We start from the raw sequence: 19,491 nt of genomic DNA on the forward strand, positions 1-19,491 counted from the left end.
GCGTTGCGATGCATTGTGAGCTTGTAGATCTGCTATTTTCAAATGATTTGCATACATTTGAAAACATATGCATATGCACATTGAGTACTTTTGGTACTATTCAAGAATAGCACAAGCTCATCTGCTTTTGCTATTTTGGAATTTTTTTGAAATAGCAAATCTAAAAGTTCACATCCTGTCACTTCATGCCGCGCTGCAAGCTCGTACTTTTTTTTACACAAATAATTTATTCTGGGGGTCCCTGGCGAAAAAAAGAATAAGCTGATGGGAGGAGGGATCCACGGTCAAATACACTTTTGCAAGACACTGACTGAACCCCAAATTGCTCCTGATGTGCTGGTTGATACCTTGCATGGCTTCCGCCGCAATCGGTGTATGAATGTATGTGCACAAATGGAATTTTTACCGTTACAGGTCAATTTTGTTCCATTGGTACACATTCAGAGTCATGGGGTCCTTGAAAATAAAAAGTTATGGGGTCCTTGAAAACAAAACGTTATGGGGTCCTTGAAAACAAAAAGTTATGGGGTCCTTGAAAACAAAACGTTATGGGGTCCTTGAAAACAAAACGTTATGGGGTCCTTGAAAACAAAACGTTATGGGGTCCTTGAAAATAAAAAGTTATGGGGTCCTTGAAAACAAAACGTTATGGGGTCCTTGAAAACAAAAAGTTTGCGAATCGTACTGTCCTAGTAAATCAGTGTCAAACATATCCTGAAGAAATCCTGGAGACTGACATTCAGTAATTGTGTCTTAAAATCAAAATAAGAACATTCTAATGGTGTGTAAAAGTTAAAACAGAAAATCTAACATTTTCCATGGGCCACAGACATATTAGTCTGAGTACGAACATGTTGATGACCTTTAGACATTTAGAAAATACACATTAACATGAATTATCCAACACAACTGTCAAACAAGTCTGTGGAGCCGATAAAGAAAGAAAAAACAGGTGCAGCTTTTCCCTTCAGGGGTCGCCACAGCGAATCATCAGCCTTCATCTCACCCTGTCCTCTGCCTCCTCTTCTCTCACAGCGAATCATCAGCCTTCATCTCACCCTGTCCTCTGCCTCCTCTTCTCTCCACAGCGAATCATCAGCCTTCATCTCACCCTGTCCTCTGCCTCCTCTTCAAATCATCAGCCTTCATCTCACCCTGTCCTCTGCCTCCTCTTCTCTCAAATCATCAGCCTTCATCTCACCCTGTCCTCTGCCTCCTCTTCTCTCACAGCGAATCATCAGCCTTCATCTCACCCTGTCCTCTGCCTCCTCTTCTCTCCACAGCGAATCATCAGCCTTCATCTCACCCTGTCCTCTGCCTCCTCTTCAAATCATCAGCCTTCATCTCACCCTGTCCTCTGCCTCCTCTTCTCTCAAATCATCAGCCTTCATCTCACCCTGTCCTCTGCCTCCTCTTCTCTCTTCATCTCACCCTGTCCTCTGCCTCCTCTTCTCTCACACCAACTCACTTCATGTCCTCTTTGACTGAATCTATAAATCTCCTCTTTGGTCTTCCTCTAAGCCTCCTGCCTGGCAGTTCCAACCTCAACATCCTTCTACTGATATACTGTGTGTATGTGTACTCCAAACCATGGCACAAACCGTGACACATACTGTTAATAAGACGGTATGACTTTTAAATTCTGAAAAACTTTTTTTTTTACTTATAAATAAATATAAAGATCTACAAGCTGCTGCGTTAAGAGCTTGTAGATCTGCTTTTTTTGTTTTTTTTACCGTGAATGTGCCGCAAATTTTTAAATATATAATCTTTCCGTTTAAAATTTTTTATAATAATCAAGGCCAATTACATGGGCTATACTTTTGAGGGTCCATCACATGAAAATGTTTGAGAATGACGGACATAGAAAACTGTCATGATTTAGATCAGGTCTAAATTGGTTAATTATACCATGATGATTATTAATGACTGTAAGATCTTGGTCTGTCTGTCTCCTTGTTTCTGACTGGTTACAGACTGGAAAAGGCTTTCTTCAGTATGGAGTGTATTCAGGTGACCCAAGTGATTGCAAGTCGGCTGATCGCTGATGTGTCTTTACGACTCCTGGCTGATTCAAACTATTGGCAAACTGTTGATGACTGTATAAGGTTGAGAGCTGGTCATTTGCAGACAAGTTGCCCGGGAACTCCATATTTGGGTCTGGTGGACATCACATTTGATGACATGACATCGACTGCTAAACAGCTCAAAAGCTGACTACAACAGTTCTAGGGGTTCACTGCTACCTCCTTGTGTTCAGTTTATTGTTTTACATATTCCAACATGGTGTCCATGAAGGACAGCGACACCAGCCTGTGGCTTCACAACAAACTCGGATCCACGGATGAGCTCTGGGCACCGTCCAGCATTGCCTCTCTCCTCACCAACGTCATGGACAACCTGCAGTCGGGTTTCTCCAGTCTGTCGACACCCGTGAAGCTCAAGCTGCTGCTGGGGATGCTGCACCTCCCCCGGTGCACTGCCGACGACAAGAAGATGAAGAAGGAGTCCCTTTCCAATATCCTCCAACTGGCCACGGCGGATTCCGACCACTGGGTGCGAACGGTGGCCGCCATCCTCAAGCCCTTCCCGGAAACGGGTTCCCTCGACTTGAACCTGGAGGAGCTGAACCCCAGCGTCCTGAGGGAGCTCCGAAGGAAGGTGAACGCCACGTGCGACTCGTCCGCCATGCTGCCGCTGGAGTGCAAGTATCTGGACAAGGAGGTCCGGGACACCCTCGTGGGACCGCTCGCAGCCCCCGTCAAACACTTTCACCTGAAGAGGGAGCCCAAGAGCGCCACCCTCCGGGAAGAGCTTCTACAGAAGTCCAAGGAAACGGCCCAGCAGCTGAAGAAGATTGTGGCGCCGTTCCATGCCAACGACAGAGGCTCGGTCAGAAACATTGACGTCGCCGCCACGCCCATCAAAGGCGGCGGCATCCCAAAGGCTCCGTCCCACGGCGCCGCCACGACGTCCCCCAGTGTGTTCAGCCCTCCCGCTAAACACACAGCCGTTCCCGCAGCCCGGACGCCACCCCAGAAGAAGAGGGGGGTCAAGTTGCTGGACATTTCGGAACTGCGCGCCAGCGCCGGTAGAGAGAGTAAGAGGAGGAAGGCGTTGGAAACTGAGGCCGGAGAGAAGGCTGCGAAAGAGGAAAGCGTGGTTGAGAACATCACGCCAGACTAGGCTTCTGGCCCGATCTGTACACAGAAACCTGAGGGCATTGAGCAGCGGAAGTGCCCTCCTGTTGACCAACTACCTGCAGGCCACGGAAAGTACAGTATGGTCTTCCTCTAGGCCTCCTGCCTGGCAGTTCCAACCTCAACATCCTTCTACTGATATACGGTACTCACTATCCCTCTCTGGCACAAACCGTGACACTATATGCCCGTTTTAAACAAACCTTAAACTACAAAACTGTAACTTTTGTTCGCTTTAAAGTAGTCTGAGGAACGGTTCTGTTTGCCCGACATTGTTGCCGTATTATTACCCGATTGTCACCAGGGGGGGGGGGGGGGGGGGGCAACACTTAGCTTAGGCTTAAAGGGATATTTCACTTTCATTTCATCATCTACCCAGGCTTATGTGAACACCCCAGACAGTTTGTATGTCGCTTCGGTCAGTATTTAGATATTTGAAATAAATTTTAGCTGCCCTGCCCCCTTCCTATACAAACCCATTATACTTAAAACTCCATTTTAACCATGATAGATTCATCGAAAACACCCAACCTATTTTCTGTTGACTGATAATGTCCTTCTAATACGTGAGGGGGTGGTTTGTCATTTTCTGTTTTCATTTATTTTTAATAATTATTTTTGATTTTGTGAGGAGGAGCTGGAGCAGGTTATTTTTTTAAATGTCCATTGTCCATTACACTTCTCAGATAGCATCCATACTCACTCAGAAACTTGTTGGAATGTCTCTCGCACTATAGTTGACCAGCCACAGTCCATCTTGGTAAATGGTGCATTTATATAGCGCCTTTATCCAAGGCGCTTTACATAGATTGTGCATTACATTCACCCATTCACACACACATTCATACACCGATTGCAGCGGAAGCGATGCAAGGTACCAACCAGCACATCGGGAACAATTTGGGGTTCAGTGTCTTGCCCAAGGACACTTCGACATGTAGACAGGAGGAGCCGGGATTCGAACTGCCGACCCATGGATCATTGGACGACCTGCTCTACCTCTTGAGCCACAGTCGTTTCTTGTTATTAATGTCAGCTATGGTAGAAATACTAAGTGAAATCCTGCTCCAAATACACAAACATGCTCAAATATCCACAGTGATATTAATCCCTGGCTCTTGTCTTCATTTGGTGACAACATTTACCAGGTTATTTAATTTAAAACATCTCTGTTTTCACTTGTTTCTCTCACTCTCACACTCTCTTCCTTCCTCCTTTTAGCGCCTCCCCAAATTAAGTCACTAGGAGGCAGAATGCTGTCAGGTCTCTGTTGTAGACAATGCCAGTGCAGGCACAGAAAAACAAGTTTGGCTCAACATACAGTATGTTTTTAAAGTGAACCTTTTTAACTCAAATATTTGCTTCTGGGGGCTCCTGGGGGAAAACAAGTTTAAACTGAACAAATAACAGATCAGTCTGTAATGCAGGAACCTTTTCAATCTCAACACAAACAACAAAGAAGATACAACATGAATGTTTTTACCTGATTTCCGTCTAGAAAACGCTTGTGTATGTACTCCTCAAACCTAAATCATTCTCCCTGGTGTGCTCCTCCTAAATGATTCCCCACACGGTGGGGAGACAAATGTATTACTCTGGATAAAAATACACAATACACACAGTTGTGAGCAGAAACTTGTGATCATGTCCAGTGTCAACAGAGTTTGCAAATGCACCTTAAATCTCCACACACACACTTCCTCTTATCTCCCGAGTCCCTCTACTCCCTCACTAGACCTACCACCTGTCTCTCGACCCTGTCCCGTCTCCAATCTTCCAGACCATCGCACCTGATCTGCTCCCCTTCATCACCTCCATCAACACCACCTCAGTAACCTCAGGCTGCGTCCCATCTGCATATAGAAGCTGAGTTTGGTTTGACGGGGGATCTATCTATGTCAAAGTAGTTCTTGGATTTTACAGTGTAGATCTGCTATTTTTCAATAGCTAGCTAAAAAATACATGGGCAACTGGCAGCCCGGGGGCCACATGCGGCCCCCACCTTCACTTAATGTGGACACTTAATATTACAGTTGTTACAATTTGAAGCATGCAAACATGACCTGCTTTATTACTTCAGTCTAAATTAGTAGCTTAATGAGTAGTATTAAAGTTAATAAAGTTAACATAACTATATATTTAAAGGCATTTGAAAGGCATTGACATTAAATAAAAAAACTTTTCAGGATTCCAATGAAAAAATAATTTCAGGATTTCCATTCAACTAATCTACAAGCTCAAAACGTGTCAAACAGAGACGCGTTTTGAGCTTGTAGATTGGATTTTTTTTCCTACGACAGTAATATGCAATGTGGCCCCCTGGAGTGAGTGTGGAAATATAGTGGCCCTCTCCATCGTCAAAGTTTCCCACCCCTGAGCTAAAGTATAGCATAAAGCTTAAAACACCAAACGCCCTTCCAGAATGGGCTAAACACCCACCATGAAAAAACAAACAGAAGCAGAAGAAGTGGACTCGGGACACACGTTGAGGTCAGGTTTTGAACATTTATATTGTGTTTTTTTCAGTTTATATGCAAGAAGAGAACACATCACTTCTCGTTAACCCCCACACGTTTTTTCTTCATTTCACTTGGCCCTCCTCGCAACGTCTGAATCAGCACATGAACAACTTACGTACTTTGTAACTGCAGCCAAGAAAACCTGTCCATGACAATGATACTCAGCCATATTATTGTGAAAGGATACTCCCCCCTCCCCTCCCCCCTGGAGGGCAGACGAAGCACTATAATGGGTTTATAAGCGAGATAAAAGACATAGCATGTTATAATAAATAGGCCTTTAGTTGTAGAGTGGGGTCCAACTGTGTTTTGACTGAGGTTTCTCCAATGGTACTTTGTTGATTATATGAGATAACAGTCTGCTTTCTGAACTCTATCACAGTCTGTCAGGTTAACTGCTTTCGAGTACGTCTTAAACCAGTGGTTCCCAAACCTTAATGTCAAGGACCCCCAAATTGACACCAATTAGCCTGCGGACCGCCATTTGAAAATAATATGCCAGGGACCCCCATAAGAGAGGATTTGTACAGCTCCAGCAGTGATTCTCAACCTGCTCAATTTCAAGGACCCGCAGTTTGACATGCATTATAATCTACGGACCCCCATTTAATGGCATTAATATCTCTGGGACCCCCAATTTTTGTACACTCTGAGTTACAGACCCGTAATGGTCCATTTGGTTTCAAACTATAATTTAGCTGGGGACCCCCTGGAACTGCCTCAGGGACCCCTGCGGGTCCCCGGACCCCACTTTGGGAACCACTGTCTTAAACCTTTCAACCCTGACACCATATCAGTTGCGTTCTTTTCATTTTGTTTTATTATGATAAATCACATTTTGAACGGTCCAGTTATTAATGAGTGACATCATCATTCATGACACTCAAAAAGAGACGACGGGGGTGTGGGCCAGTGGTGGAAAAAGTACTCACATTCTTTACTTAAGTAAAAGTATCTATACTGCAGTGTAGAAATACTCTGTTACAAGTAAACGTCCGGAATTCAAAATGTACTTGAGTAAAAGAACAAAAGTACTGGCATCAAAATACCAAAAGTAAAGAAGGTCCTATTTCAAGTTTTCAAGCTTATAATGTGTCGCATTGCATCACATTGTGAGCTTGTAAATCGGCTATTTTCAAATGCCCAAAATGTACATAGTGCTGAAGTGGTTAATGTATGTTTTGTAATAATGATCAAAATCTACAAAGTAACTAGTGTTTTCAAATGAATGTAGTGGAGTAAAAGCATAACATTTGGATCTGAGATGTAGTGGAGTAGAATTTAAGTAAAAGTATTGGAAAAGGGAAATACTCAAGTAAAGTACAAATACCTCCAAATTGTACTTAAGTAAATGTACTTAGTAAGGTACTTTCCACCACTGGTGGGCCATTATACTCACACAACAGACATACCGACAAAACCACAAACACACACACCCACCCACCCATCGCTGTGACGGTTGCCTAGGGCAAGGGTTCCCAAACATCTCAGGCCGAATTTGGGACCCCCCAAAAATAATCATATTTGAACTGGGGACCCCCCAAAAATAATCATATTTGAACTGGGGAGCCCGGCCCCACCCCGACAAGCACTTGGAATGGTAGGCATTACATTTAGTTTGACTCGGTTCCACACTTTGTGAAAATAGCCGAACATTGTGAGGAGTTGTGAGCTTGTAGACTGGCTAGCTAGGCTATTCAGGAATGACGAATGAACGTAAACGAGCTTCGGAATAGCATTCACATGGCAAAATGGCCGCCGTGTGCATGTCAAACGGTCAACTGAAGGCGTTGCTGCTGGAGGTCAGATGACCTTTGGCCAATTAACGGCACAGTGGAAAAAAAACCAATCACACACAGACAGACACATGGCGGCAGCCGGGACTGTACAGGTATAAACAAAATGAAACTGAAACGTTCAGGTCAAAGGTCAAGCCAAAACGCATGAACACGTACGTACACACGCGCGCTCTACCATCACACACCACAGGCCTCTTCACCAACCATTTAAGTCCACTATAAGACAAGTTTATTTTCTTTGCATTAAATAAAAAGAAAAAGAAAAGAAAACAGTACACAATACATACAATTCTTAAGCTTTCTTCCAGTTGCACACACACACACACACACACACACACACACACACACACACACACACACACACACACACACAGTCCTGACTCGGTCAAGCCGTTACTTCACCAACAACGCATTTCTTTGTGAAAAAAAATAATTATAATTCGTGTTCCATCCGTCGCACGAGGGCGACTCTTGCCAATAAGAAGTGATCTACACAGGTGTAGTGTGGTGACACGTTGTTGAGCTTGTCGATTGGTCGGTTCTTTTTAACAAGTCATACTGCAGTCATACTGCAGATCATAAATTAAGCACAAAGCTACAACCTGGGACTCATTTTAAAGGATCCAACAACTCTTCCACTGAGACATTTAGGTGTGGGGGTTAGGACACCTACTGGTTGATGTTTGTGTAGTACTACCTAAAGCTCATAAACCCTGTATGTTTGTATGCTCTGGCCAAGCGGGGAATGATGATCCCCCCCCCCCCACCCCCCCGGAGTGAGCCGAGCGGGAGATGTTTGGTGGTGTCCCATGAGTGGGAGACTTGTGTTCAAGCTGTTAAAAGAGTTACGGATCGTAGCTTTTCGGTGCCGTCTTCACTGAGAGCGCCTTTTGAGCATTTCAACGGTCTAAAGCGCACGGTGCAGCTCGTCCCAGAGGCCCGCCTGAGCATCTCGCTTCAGTGCGACCGACGACCGGCGCTCAAAAGGCATTCTCAGTGGACGAGGCGACTATATTAGGGGCTTCATGAATGCCTTTTCCTTTTTTGCAGATTTAGTTTTGGATAGATACCGAATCATTCATTCCAAACGTTTCCCATGCTGCTCTTCTTCAGTACATTCCACTGTGCCTTCCTTCCATTTGAGCTCCTCTCGCACCTTTGCTGACCAGCTGATAAAAAATATGATTAGATAAAATGTACGTAAATCTGATAAAATACAAAACAGAAAGAAATTCCTTTCATTTAGCAATCATTAAATAATTTCATATAAAAGCAAAAAAACAACAACAACATACAATCCCTGTTCCATGAAGGCCTTCCTAAACGTTTACTACTCAACGCCTGCACGCACGCACACGCACACACACGCACACACAGAAGAGCTTCAGTTTGTACAGCTTGTCTTTACAGGTCCATGCAGTACCAAAGCAGAACGATTGGATCCTGATGAGTTCCATCTAGTCTCTCTCTCTCTCTCTCTCTCTCTCTCTCTCTCTCTCTCTCTCTCTCTCTCTCTCTCTCTCTCTCTCTCTCTCTCTCTCCCTCCCTCCCTCTCTCCCTCTCTCTCTCCCTCTCTCCCTCTCCCTCTCCCTCTCCCTCTCCCTCTCCCTCCCTCCCTCCCTCCCTCCCTCCAACACGTGGCACAAACTTATGGCAAAGAAGTGGCTTACGCGAGTTGGCTCAGACCTCTCATATCACAAAACAAGCATTTGGGAACAATTCTCACTGCCGTTTTGCTTCAGCCTAGCGGTAGCTGGGCGGGGATACGGTATGTGACATAGGGAAACATAAATGACTTGAGTGTCAGTTTATAACATTGCAGGAAAGCATTTTTTGTTTTTTCGTCTTCATTTATACTCCATTGTGCGACAGTTGTCACTTGCCGAAAATAGCAGATCTACAAGCTCACAATGGCCTCTTCTCCACCAAAAGAACTTTGGTTCTAGAACTGGTTCCGTTCTAGATTCGTGGAAGCTTTGGTGTGTCCTCAGAACCGGCGGCCATTTTGTTGGTTCCAGTTCCAAAACAACTTTTAGGGTTTCGAACCAATTCATTTCCAGTGGAAACACTGGAAAAGAACCAAACAGGTTCCATCCCGGTGGAAAAGGGGCCAATGTGTCACGTTGTCTAAATTCGGTGAATGACCCCATCGGACAAGTATATGAACCAAGCTTCAGTGGACCGGGTGCATTGTCTGCAGTAAACAGATGACCTGACACCAACGGTCCTGACGCTCCAAGCAGGCCAACAGCGTCAACATGAGAGTCATTCGCAAAACACCACCAGGTCTCGTCCGGCGTTCAGTATAATTATATTATGTACACAGTCACAAAGTGTCCGCCGTCCTCCAAACAACCGCGGGTCTCTCAGGTTGATCCGGAAAAGGCCTTTCAGGGTTGTGTCTCCCGACGGTGGAGGAACCAGCTTATAGTCTATATACCGTACGTCCAAAAGGGGTGTCTCTAATTAATAACCCTTCAACACTCTCCGGTGAGTTTGGTGGCGTCGCCGCGTTTGGGCGGGGCGGGAGGCGGCCCTCGCCGCAGCGTTGCATAGCCTGAGATGTTGCCGGTGAAGCCTCCGTTGCCCTGGAGCAGCTCGGGGGGAGGCGGCGGCGGCAGCGCCATGTCGTCCATGGTGCCAACAACGGGCGCCGGCTCCAGCTTGCCTGAGCTGAGCGAGCCCTGGCGGCCCGCCGACTTGCGCCTCAGTGTCCGCTGCAGGTCGTCCATGAAGTTGGGTTGGCCGCCGCCCGAAGAGCCGCCCTTCGGGGAGGTGGGGGGAGGGGCGAACGGGGAGGAGGACAGGGGCGGCGGCGAGCCCGGAGGATCCGGAGGGGCGGAGGAGTTGTTGTTGCTGCCGCCGCGGTGGCGGAGCAGCGCCGGAGGCGGGGTCTTCTTGAGCGAGCCCTTGCTGTTGTTGTTCCAGGAGGGGATGCTGACGAGGGAGACGGGGGGAGGGGGCGGGGGCGCCTGGGGCTGCGGGTTGACCACCGCCACCACTTTGGGTGTGGCTGCCACGCCGGCGACATGCATGACGTCTCCCCCCGCGGCGGGAGGAGGAGGAGGGGGAGGCGGGAAGAGCTCAGAGGCCGGCGGCGGCGGCGGGAAGTAGGAGGAGGAGGAAGAGGAGGAGGAGCTCTCGGGGGGCGGTGGGGAGGGGAAGTCGCCGGCACCGCACTGCTTGGCCTGGCTCACCTTGGCCTGGAGGGCCAGGGGCAGGTTGGCCAGGTTGAGCTTGCCCGGTTTGGGGGGAGCCGGGGGCCCGGTGGGGGGCTCCCTGGAGGGAGACCCAGGGGGAGCGTGGCCGGAGGAGGAGGTGGTGGAGTTGGCCTGGGGAGCGAACTTGCTGAGCAGGTTCCTCCTGGACTCCTGGTAGGAGGTGGAGGAGTCCGCCTTCACGCTGGAGTTCCTCTGAGGAGTGGGAGGCGGCTTCTTCCCTCCCCCCAGGCCCCCCCCCGCCGAGGAGGAGGAGGAGCCAGAGGAGGAGCAGGAGGAGCCGGAGGGGGACCTCCTCAGCGGGGAGCCCATGATGGGGGGAGGAGGGGGCGGAGGGGGGGTGGGGCCCTGGGCGGGGCCAGGGGGAGGAGGGGGGGGTGGAGGTGGTGGCGGGGCGTGGTGGAAGCCGCCTCCGCCTCCTCCTCCTCCTCCGCCCGTCTCGGGAGGCGGCGGGGGGAACTCCGGAGACTGCTGCTGGCCCCCGCCGCCCGGCTGCCATTTTGGTTTGGCCTTGACCGCAGGCGGGGAGAGGGGCGGCGGCTTGGGGCTCTCCGCCGTGTGATTGGTGGGCTGCAACGATGACGACGACGGCGACGAGGCCCCGGGAAACTGACTGGCGATCTGCTTGACCAGGGACCCCCCGGAGGGCGGCGGCTTGTTCAGGCTGTGCTGCTTGGGCAGGGTGGGAGGGGGCTGGCCGTGGTGGGGGGCGCCGAACTGCTTCTTGATCGGCGCAGCGGGGGGAGGGGGCGGCGGCGGGGGCGGAGCCTGGGCGACGACGGGAGGCGGGGGGGGCGGCGGGAACGGCGACACGGGCGACATGGGCTTGGCGTGGGAGGGCAGGAAGCCCGGCGTGAAGGTCTTGGGCGGCGGCGCGGGGGGCGGCGGGAAGTGCTGCTGGGCGGGGGGAGGCGGGGGCGGAGGGGGAGGAGGAGGGGGGGGGTGGGGGAGGGGGCGGGGCGGGGGCCGGCGGCGGGGACTCCTCCAGGTGGTCGTCGCAGGGAGGAGGCGAGAGGACGAGGTCCCGCTGGGGCGGCGGGCTGGGGAACCTCTGCTTCAGGGCCTGAAGACGCAGGCCGCTGGGGGGAGGGGGAGGGGGGAACGCCACCCCGTTGGTCTGCGGCGGGGGGGGAGGAGGAGGAGGAGGAGGAGGAGTGAAGCCCCCCGGAGGCTTCATCAGCACCGCCATGGCCGAGCCCGGCGGCGGCAGGGAGGGGGGCGGCGGAGGAGGGGGAGGCGGCGGCACGTTATTGGCCGAGGGGGCGTGATTGGCCCTGGCGGTGGGCGGGGCCACCGGGGCCGGGGGCAGGGTCTGGTGGTGGTGATTGGCTGCAGCAGCAGCAGCAGCGGCGGCTGCAGCGGCTGCCTTGCTCCTGGCCGCCGCCCCGTTCTGGTTCTGCAGCCGCGTGATGGTGCTGAACTTGTACATGGTGGCCGGGGAATGGTGGGACACCACGTGGAGCGGGGGAGGGGGCGGAGGAGGAGGGGGGGGCGGAGGGGGAGGCTGCTGCTGCTGGGCCGGAGGTGGAGGTGGAGGGGAGGGCGTGTGGGCGTAGCTGCTGTGAGCCTGTTGTTGTTGTTGTAGCTGTTGGATGTGGAGGGGTGGAGGGAGGTAATGGGCCTGGGCAGGAGGCTGGGTCTGGCTCTGGTACTGCTGCTGGGGAGGGGCCTGATACTGCTGCTGGGGAGGGGCCTGGTACTGCTGCTGGGGAGGGGCCTGATACTGCTGCTGGGGAGGGGCCTGATACTGCTGCTGGGGAGGGGCCTGATACTGCTGCTGGGGAGGGGCCTGGTACTGCTGCTGGGGAGGGGCCTGGTACTGCTGCTGGGGAGGGGCCTGATACTGCTGCTGGGGCGGAGGGGCCTGGTACTGCTGCTGGGGCGGAGGAGCCTGGTACTGCTGCTGGGGCTGCGGAGCCTGGGGGTGCTGGGCTTGGGGCTGCGGAGAGTGGGCCAGGGCGGGACTCGCCGGGTGGTCGGCCGAATGCTGGCTGTGATGGCGGTGGCTGTGGGCGGGGTGGGGGAGGGTGGAGTGGGCGAGGGGCGGAGTGGGGTGGCTGTGGGTGGAGTGGGGGAGGGTGGCACCTCTGGAGGACTCGTGCCTCATCTGTTGAGAGGAAAGAACAGAGTTGTAAGACACTGCCAGTCCAATGTTATATACAGTATAATTATATCACATTGTTGGGACGGAAACAGACCAGGTGCTGCACAGGCAAGACTCAAGGAGAAGGTGGTCAAAATATCCGCCACACTGGTTTAAAGTTCCAAAACCGAGACGTTGTACCATTGAAGAGAATACGTTTGGGAGCTTTAAAACCGGGTGCAGATGTTTTTTGCCTTCTTCCACGATAGAATGGACCAGTGCTTTAAAGGACGTGTCCTAAACCATTTGGTTCCCAACCTTTTTATACTAATGGAGCACCACCTAAGAAAACATTGGGCTAAAAGTTTACTTTACATTTCTAGCTTACATTGCGATCGTTTTAATTTATACGATATATGATCCAAAAAGCGTTCATATTTTGCGGGAGAGACGGATGAGGAGCAGAAATGAACCAGTATATCGATCCGTTCATAACCACGGAGAGCGCCCTGGATTAGGACGAGTCAGTCTTTCCGCCGCGCTAACAGCTAAGTCAACGGTAAGCTAATTTTAGTGCAGAGCGTAGCATACGGTAGCCGAAAGGCGAACTGACAAAAAAAAAAAGAGGAAAAAATTCAGAATATTCTTATCTCGCCCGGTATCACTGAGGATGCGCTAGGACGTCTGAGGACGTCCTATGTACGCGTCGATTGGGACCCCTATGACGTGTGGCAACGTCCTATGTACGGAATCGGTTAAAAGGGACCAGTACCTTGGTGTAGAGACCTGCAAGCGTGTCAGGTACCGACGGGGTCCGGCCCGGCCCACCAAAACGGGCCGGGCCCGGGCCGACTTTGTCACTGCCCAACGGGCCCAGGGCCGGGCGGGCTCACACGCCGTTATATAAATTTTCCGATGTGAATTTCACCCAGACTGGACTTGCTTCAGCAGCGCAGCAGCATGCTCCATAGTTACGTGACAATAACCCCTCCGCGTGTCCGCACACACACAAGCCACAAGGCAAGCACACTAAAATCTGGTCAAAACTATAAAGACTTTGAAACAACGTGTTTTACATTCTATCTCTCTCGCTCCGCGCCTATAAACTCTCGTCCTCTCTCTCTCCTAATTATTGTGCAGCGCAGCTGTACACACACACACACACACACACACACACACACACACACACACACACACACACACACACACACACACACACACACACACACACACACACACACACACACACACAGAGTACTATAAGTAGCCTATAGGCTATACGGCTTTCCTCTGACAGAATTCATCTCATAGATCCGCAGTCTGCAATAAAAACATTAAATACTGCTGGAGCTTTATTACCACACTAAAGAAAGTTGGATTTGTACATTGCAGAAACTGCAGATACATAACGTAAGTGTTCTTATTATTGTCCGTCTACTCTGGGTTTTATAATGCAGCGTGAGTCCGCGATAGCCGATCTGCAAGCTCACAATGCGTTGCGCTGATTGACAGTGCACGTGCAGCAGCTCCTGTATAAAATTATATTTAAGTAGGCTACTTTTTAGTGTGACGTCTGTGTGTTATTGACTTCTTGTTCCTTAATGTGGGTTTATCAGAGCGATATAGTGCAGCTGTGAGTCAGTAGCTGCTGCTGCTGCTGCGTCCGTGCACCAATAGAGCGACCGCGGCGGCGGCACGCATGCTTAAAATATTAAATAAAGATATGTCGGGCTTCCGGGCCGGGGCCGGGCCGTTTCTGGACGTTACCAACGGGCTTAGGGCCGAACGGGCCTTAACTCCACGGGCCCAGGGCCGGGCACGGGCCTATATTTTAGGCCTGTGCAGGGCTCTACCTTGGTGTTCTCCTCCATCTGGGTGCCTCTCTTCCAGGCCTCTGAGAAGATGGAGCTGACCACGCTCTGGGAGCGTCCGTGAGAAGAGCCAGTGTCCACACCGCTGTCCGACTGGCCTGAGTGGTTGGACTGGGACTCTGCAAGGACATGCAATGACAGGAGCACAATTATGCATTAAGCTTAGCTCTGGAACCTACCATAATCTTGACTGATTGATATTCTTTTGCTCTAAATATCTCCAGGTTGACAAACTACACAGAGCCAATGTTCTGGACCTATATTGTGAAAACATCCATAGACATCCTACCCAGAAACACCTGCTTGTTTACAATGTAGGCGTGTAGCAGACGTCTTCAGATTACGGCAGAAGATTGGGAGTGAGTATGCACTTCTAACTGTTCATTCCATAGTTTTGGAGACAGAAGGGAGAGAAGTCTGGGACGTGTGGCGCGTTGCCCCAGATGTTTTAGGAGCGGTTCTGACAGCTACCCTGTTGTTAGCTGATCTGAGTGTTCATTAAAACTCTAACAATGTGATCTGGTCTACTACTCCAGGTGTGTGTGCGTGCGTGCGTGCGTGCGTGTGTGTGTGTGTGTGTGCGTGTGTGTGTGTGTGTGTGTGTGTGTGTGTGTGTGTGTGTGTGTGTGTGTGTGTGAACCCACCAGGGATGCTAGCAGAGCTGGATGCAGATCGGATGCTGGAGGTAGACAGAGAGGACCAGTCGTAGGCTGCTTCTGTCCTCTTCATAGCCTCCTGGTAGTTCATGTACAACTGCTTCCCATACTGCGCGCACACACACACACACACACACACACACACACACACACACACACACACACACCCACACACACACATTTACAGTACTTGCGTTCACAGGGGCATTACGGATGGGAGTATCAATTGGAGCAGCTATCATTGCGCCTTTGCATCGTCATGTCGCTGTTTCCATGGTTGACAATGACTGGCAGACTGCATGTTTGCATCTGCCCCGTGAGAACGCACCATTAGATTGGAACTTACATAATATTTGACGATTTGGCCAATTAAATTGGCCAATTAAAAACCGTCTTGAAAGTCATTCAATTGTAACTTTATATAAATGTGCAGATACTGTTCCCTGTATACACTCTACTGCATGTTGGTGTGTTTACTGTTGAGTGAGACAACAATGTTGCACATTATTAAGCTAAAGATCTAGGCACGGCCCCAAATCATCTGGGGACCCCCAGCTTGGGAGCCCATCGGTCAGCCAACCAGACGAGGCTAACCTTAGCAATGCGGATCCCGTTGACCCACTGGTGCAACGTTCTGACGTCGTCACAGCAGAGATACTTGATGTACTGCGACTTCTTCTGGATCTGTGGATGCTGCGAGAACAATAAAAATACGTTTTCTATTAGCGGGGTGAAAGCACCAGACCAAAGGTTTCAAAGAATCTAGAACGTGGACCAGTTCTTTTGGTGGAAAAGGGGCCCGTTTCTTTTACCTTGAGGGCCAGGCAGTAGTCTGTCGGGGCCTTGTATTTACTGCGGTAGTCCTGTCCGTAGTAAACGTTGACATGGTCCAACTGGAGGAAACACACCAGATCTCTGGACGCCTAGAGAGGAGAGACGACGGCACACGTTTACACACAGTGAAGCGTGTTTAACCAACACTGAGACCTGAGGCCTGTTCTACAAAATGTCTTCTGAATCCTTTATATGAAAAAAACATAGAAACTTCACATAGGTTCTCAAAACGTTTTCAAGTCAAGGACCCCCAACAGGATATATATCTGACCGCAGATCCCCATCAATATATTTAGTACGACACTTTAAAAACAAATATATGAAAATAACGGATCTCGTGCCACGCTATGAGCTTGTGGATCTGCTATTTTCGAATAGCCAAAGTATAAAATAATGGTTAAAGTGGTTAAATTGATTGTGACGCTAACTACTTTTGCTGTGGGGGACCCCATACTTTTTTACAGTATTATAACCTATGCTGCTGCATTGTCTGAAGGGAGTCGACCAAAACGAAGTTTTACTCTTATATGTCTGTCTGTGTGTGCGTCCGTGTGCACGTGTGTGTGTGTGTGTGTTTTGATTGATTGAAATATTTATTAACAGTTTGCAGAATTACAGTACATTTCAGGCACAAACTCAATAACTGTGAGTGGACGACCCAATTAAACATTACACTTGTTTAAAAGAGGGTCCACCTTGTTCAATTCATCATGCGTGTGTGTGTGTGTGTGTGTGTGTGTGTGTGTGTGTGTGTGTGTGTGTGTGTGTGTGTGTGTGTGTGTGTGCGCGTGCGTGCGCGTTATAGCTATAACAATAAAGCACAACCTTGCTTGAACCAGTTAATATCTGCATATAGACCTACAATATATTATAAATGATCACCCTTACATACATATTTACTGAGCAGTTGATGGCACAGTGTATATACATTAAACAAGCCACTAGGTGGTGCTATAGTGCATGTTGCCACCCATACAGTGTACAGCCCATGCAGTGGGGGGTGCTGACTCAGCCTCTACCTACTGTGACTGCACACGAAACGCATGGTAAACTACATTTCACATATGAATCATAGCAGTCTATTCATTACATACATAAACAACATGTCTTAGAGGGGAACTGTAAACCAGTGGTTCTCCAAGTGGGGTCCGGGGACCGCCAGGCGTCCTTGAAGGGTTTCCAGGGGGTCCCCCACAAAATGTGCTAATGCAGCATCACAAGCATTTTAATCCCTTTATCCATATCGAATACGTTGGCTGTTAAAAGTAAATAGCAGACGTACAAGCTTGCAGTGCGTCACTTCGTGCCACATTGCGAGCTTGTACATCTGCTACTTGAAAGACTTGAAAAAAAAAACTTTTTGAATATCGTTGAGTTATGTTAAACCGATCTTCTCTTCTGGGGGTCCCTGGGACAAAACATGCTTGTTCAGATGGGGATCCACGGCCATATATACAGTAGCTACAAACTCCCTTAAACATCAGCGTTTCAGAGACACACGGAAACATATGCTGGCCTTTTAACCGTCTGGATTATCTGAATTCACTGACAATAGCAAACCTACAAGCTCACAACATGTGCTTTGAGCTTGTAGATCTGCTATTTTCGGCTATATACCGATAGTATGGAGGGTTTAAGTGGTTAAAGGTCCCAAATATTGACCCCTGGAGATATGAAACAAACAAGGAGTAATGGCAGTATGCTAACAGCAGGGGGCAGCAATCATGCTGCAATACTTAATGCATTCAAGTATTGCAGCATGAGTGTTGCCCTGCTCAGTGGGGTCCGGAGACCCCCAGGGGTCCATGGGATTCCAGGGACCCCCAGGGGTCCATGAAGGGGCTCCACGGAGTCCCCAGCAAAAATATTTCATACTTTATACTTGAAATATAAATTATTTTGTTGTTGTTGTTGAAATATTCGTAATAATTTATGAATATTCTTTATACAAAATATGTGCTCTGTCTCCTTCCTATATCTACTGGGTTTGGAGAATGTACAATAACACTGCCATGTTTTGGTTTTCATTGGTTTCCAGTTAACTGCTTTGTAAAGAAAGATTAGATTGTAGATTGTAAAAAAATATAATACTGTATGTGGTAGGATTCGTATAGAGATCATTTTGTTTTCCATTCCCTGTAATGTCTGTGCTAACCCTGGGGGTCTGTCGAGGGGTTTCTTTAAAAGAAATTAAAAATAAAAAGTTGGTCACAAACAAACCAAAATATGTGCTGTTACAGGAGTCCCCTGGCACGGCAAGTTAGTTTCAAATGAGGGTCTGCAGCCAAACAATACACATACATTTAGGACTGTTTGAGAAGAGAAGCACTTACAGTAAGCACTTATTTAGCTGAATGAGCAGAAACTAAAGCAGTGTGTGTGTGTGTGTGTGTGTGTGTGTGTGTGTGTGTGTGTGTGTGTGTGTGTGTGTGCGTGCGTGTGTGTGTGTGTGGTTTCCCAAGACTGCACACCGATGATCACAGATCTAAACAGGAAATACCAAGCAGCACATCCTGGTTCCCATGACAGCCACATGTGTGTATTACCCTTCACTGTGTGCTGCCTGAGATTGTATGGCACGATATCGCACACGCACACGCACACGCACACACACACACACACACACACACACACACACACACACACACACACACACACACACACACACACACACACACACACACACACACACACACACACACAGTCTCCTGAAATGGAATTGAACAAAAAAAAACACACACACACTGACCTTGGCCTTGCCCTTGGGCACGTAGTAAATCCCAGAGGCTCTGAGCAGGAAGTAGCGTTTCTTCCACGACTTCTTCCCGTCCTCCTTCAGCCACAGAACTCCCTCGATCTCTGGAACACTCACAGAGCTGCCGCAGAAACACTCCTGATGGATGGACGCACGCACACACACACACACACACACACACACACGCACGCACACACACACCATTCATTTGACAAATTTGTCAAATAGTATCTACATTCGCCTTCACACCAGGACGCTTCACTGCGATCGAAACCAATCCTGCTGCGTGTTGTGAGAAAGTGTGATTCATTTGGTGCAGGTGTGTAGGCTCAATGGAATTCTGGTGCGGATTAAACAAACACGCCTGTAGATGATGGGGCTGTGTTCACAATGTTTATCTGTGGCAACGGGTCAACTCCTCACCTCTAGCAACGCCTCCTTATTCCTGTCTGCCATCTCCGAGGTCTCCTTCCGCCCCAACAAGTAGTTCTGTGGCGAGAGAGAGCGAGAGAGAGAGAGAGAGAGAGAGAGAGAGAGAGACATGAGTTTGAAAACA

General features: G+C 49.3%; 2 protein-coding genes across 2 annotated transcripts in view; one reads left to right on the forward strand and one right to left on the reverse strand.

Annotated features, from left to right (window-relative positions):
* Positions 1-2,283: 2,283 nt before the first annotated feature.
* LOC310854232 (negative elongation factor A-like) lies at positions 2,284-3,186 on the forward strand (the record flags this gene model as incomplete). The annotated part of the gene is made up of 1 exon (XM_083758797.1): positions 2,284-3,186. One exon carries the CDS (start codon positions 2,284-2,286, stop codon positions 3,184-3,186), a length of 903 nt encoding a protein of 300 aa, XP_083614923.1.
* Positions 3,187-5,723: 2,537 nt separating this feature from the next.
* Positions 5,724-19,491, reverse strand: part of raph1b (Ras association (RalGDS/AF-6) and pleckstrin homology domains 1b) — a 95,686-nt gene continuing 81,918 nt past the window's right edge. Inside the window, 8 exon segments of the mRNA XM_083758534.1 lie at positions 5,724-11,678; positions 11,680-12,843; positions 14,673-14,809; positions 15,335-15,455; positions 15,941-16,039; positions 16,159-16,269; positions 18,930-19,073; positions 19,359-19,424. Coding sequence (XP_083614660.1) covers positions 9,996-11,678; positions 11,680-12,843; positions 14,673-14,809; positions 15,335-15,455; positions 15,941-16,039; positions 16,159-16,269; positions 18,930-19,073; positions 19,359-19,424 — 3,525 coding nt within the window. The 3' untranslated portion in view covers positions 5,724-9,995.

This window comes from Protomyctophum parallelum (genome assembly GCF_964188405.1).
Source record: "Protomyctophum parallelum genome assembly, chromosome: 23".
Classification (NCBI taxonomy): Eukaryota; Metazoa; Chordata; class Actinopteri; order Myctophiformes; family Myctophidae; genus Protomyctophum; species Protomyctophum parallelum.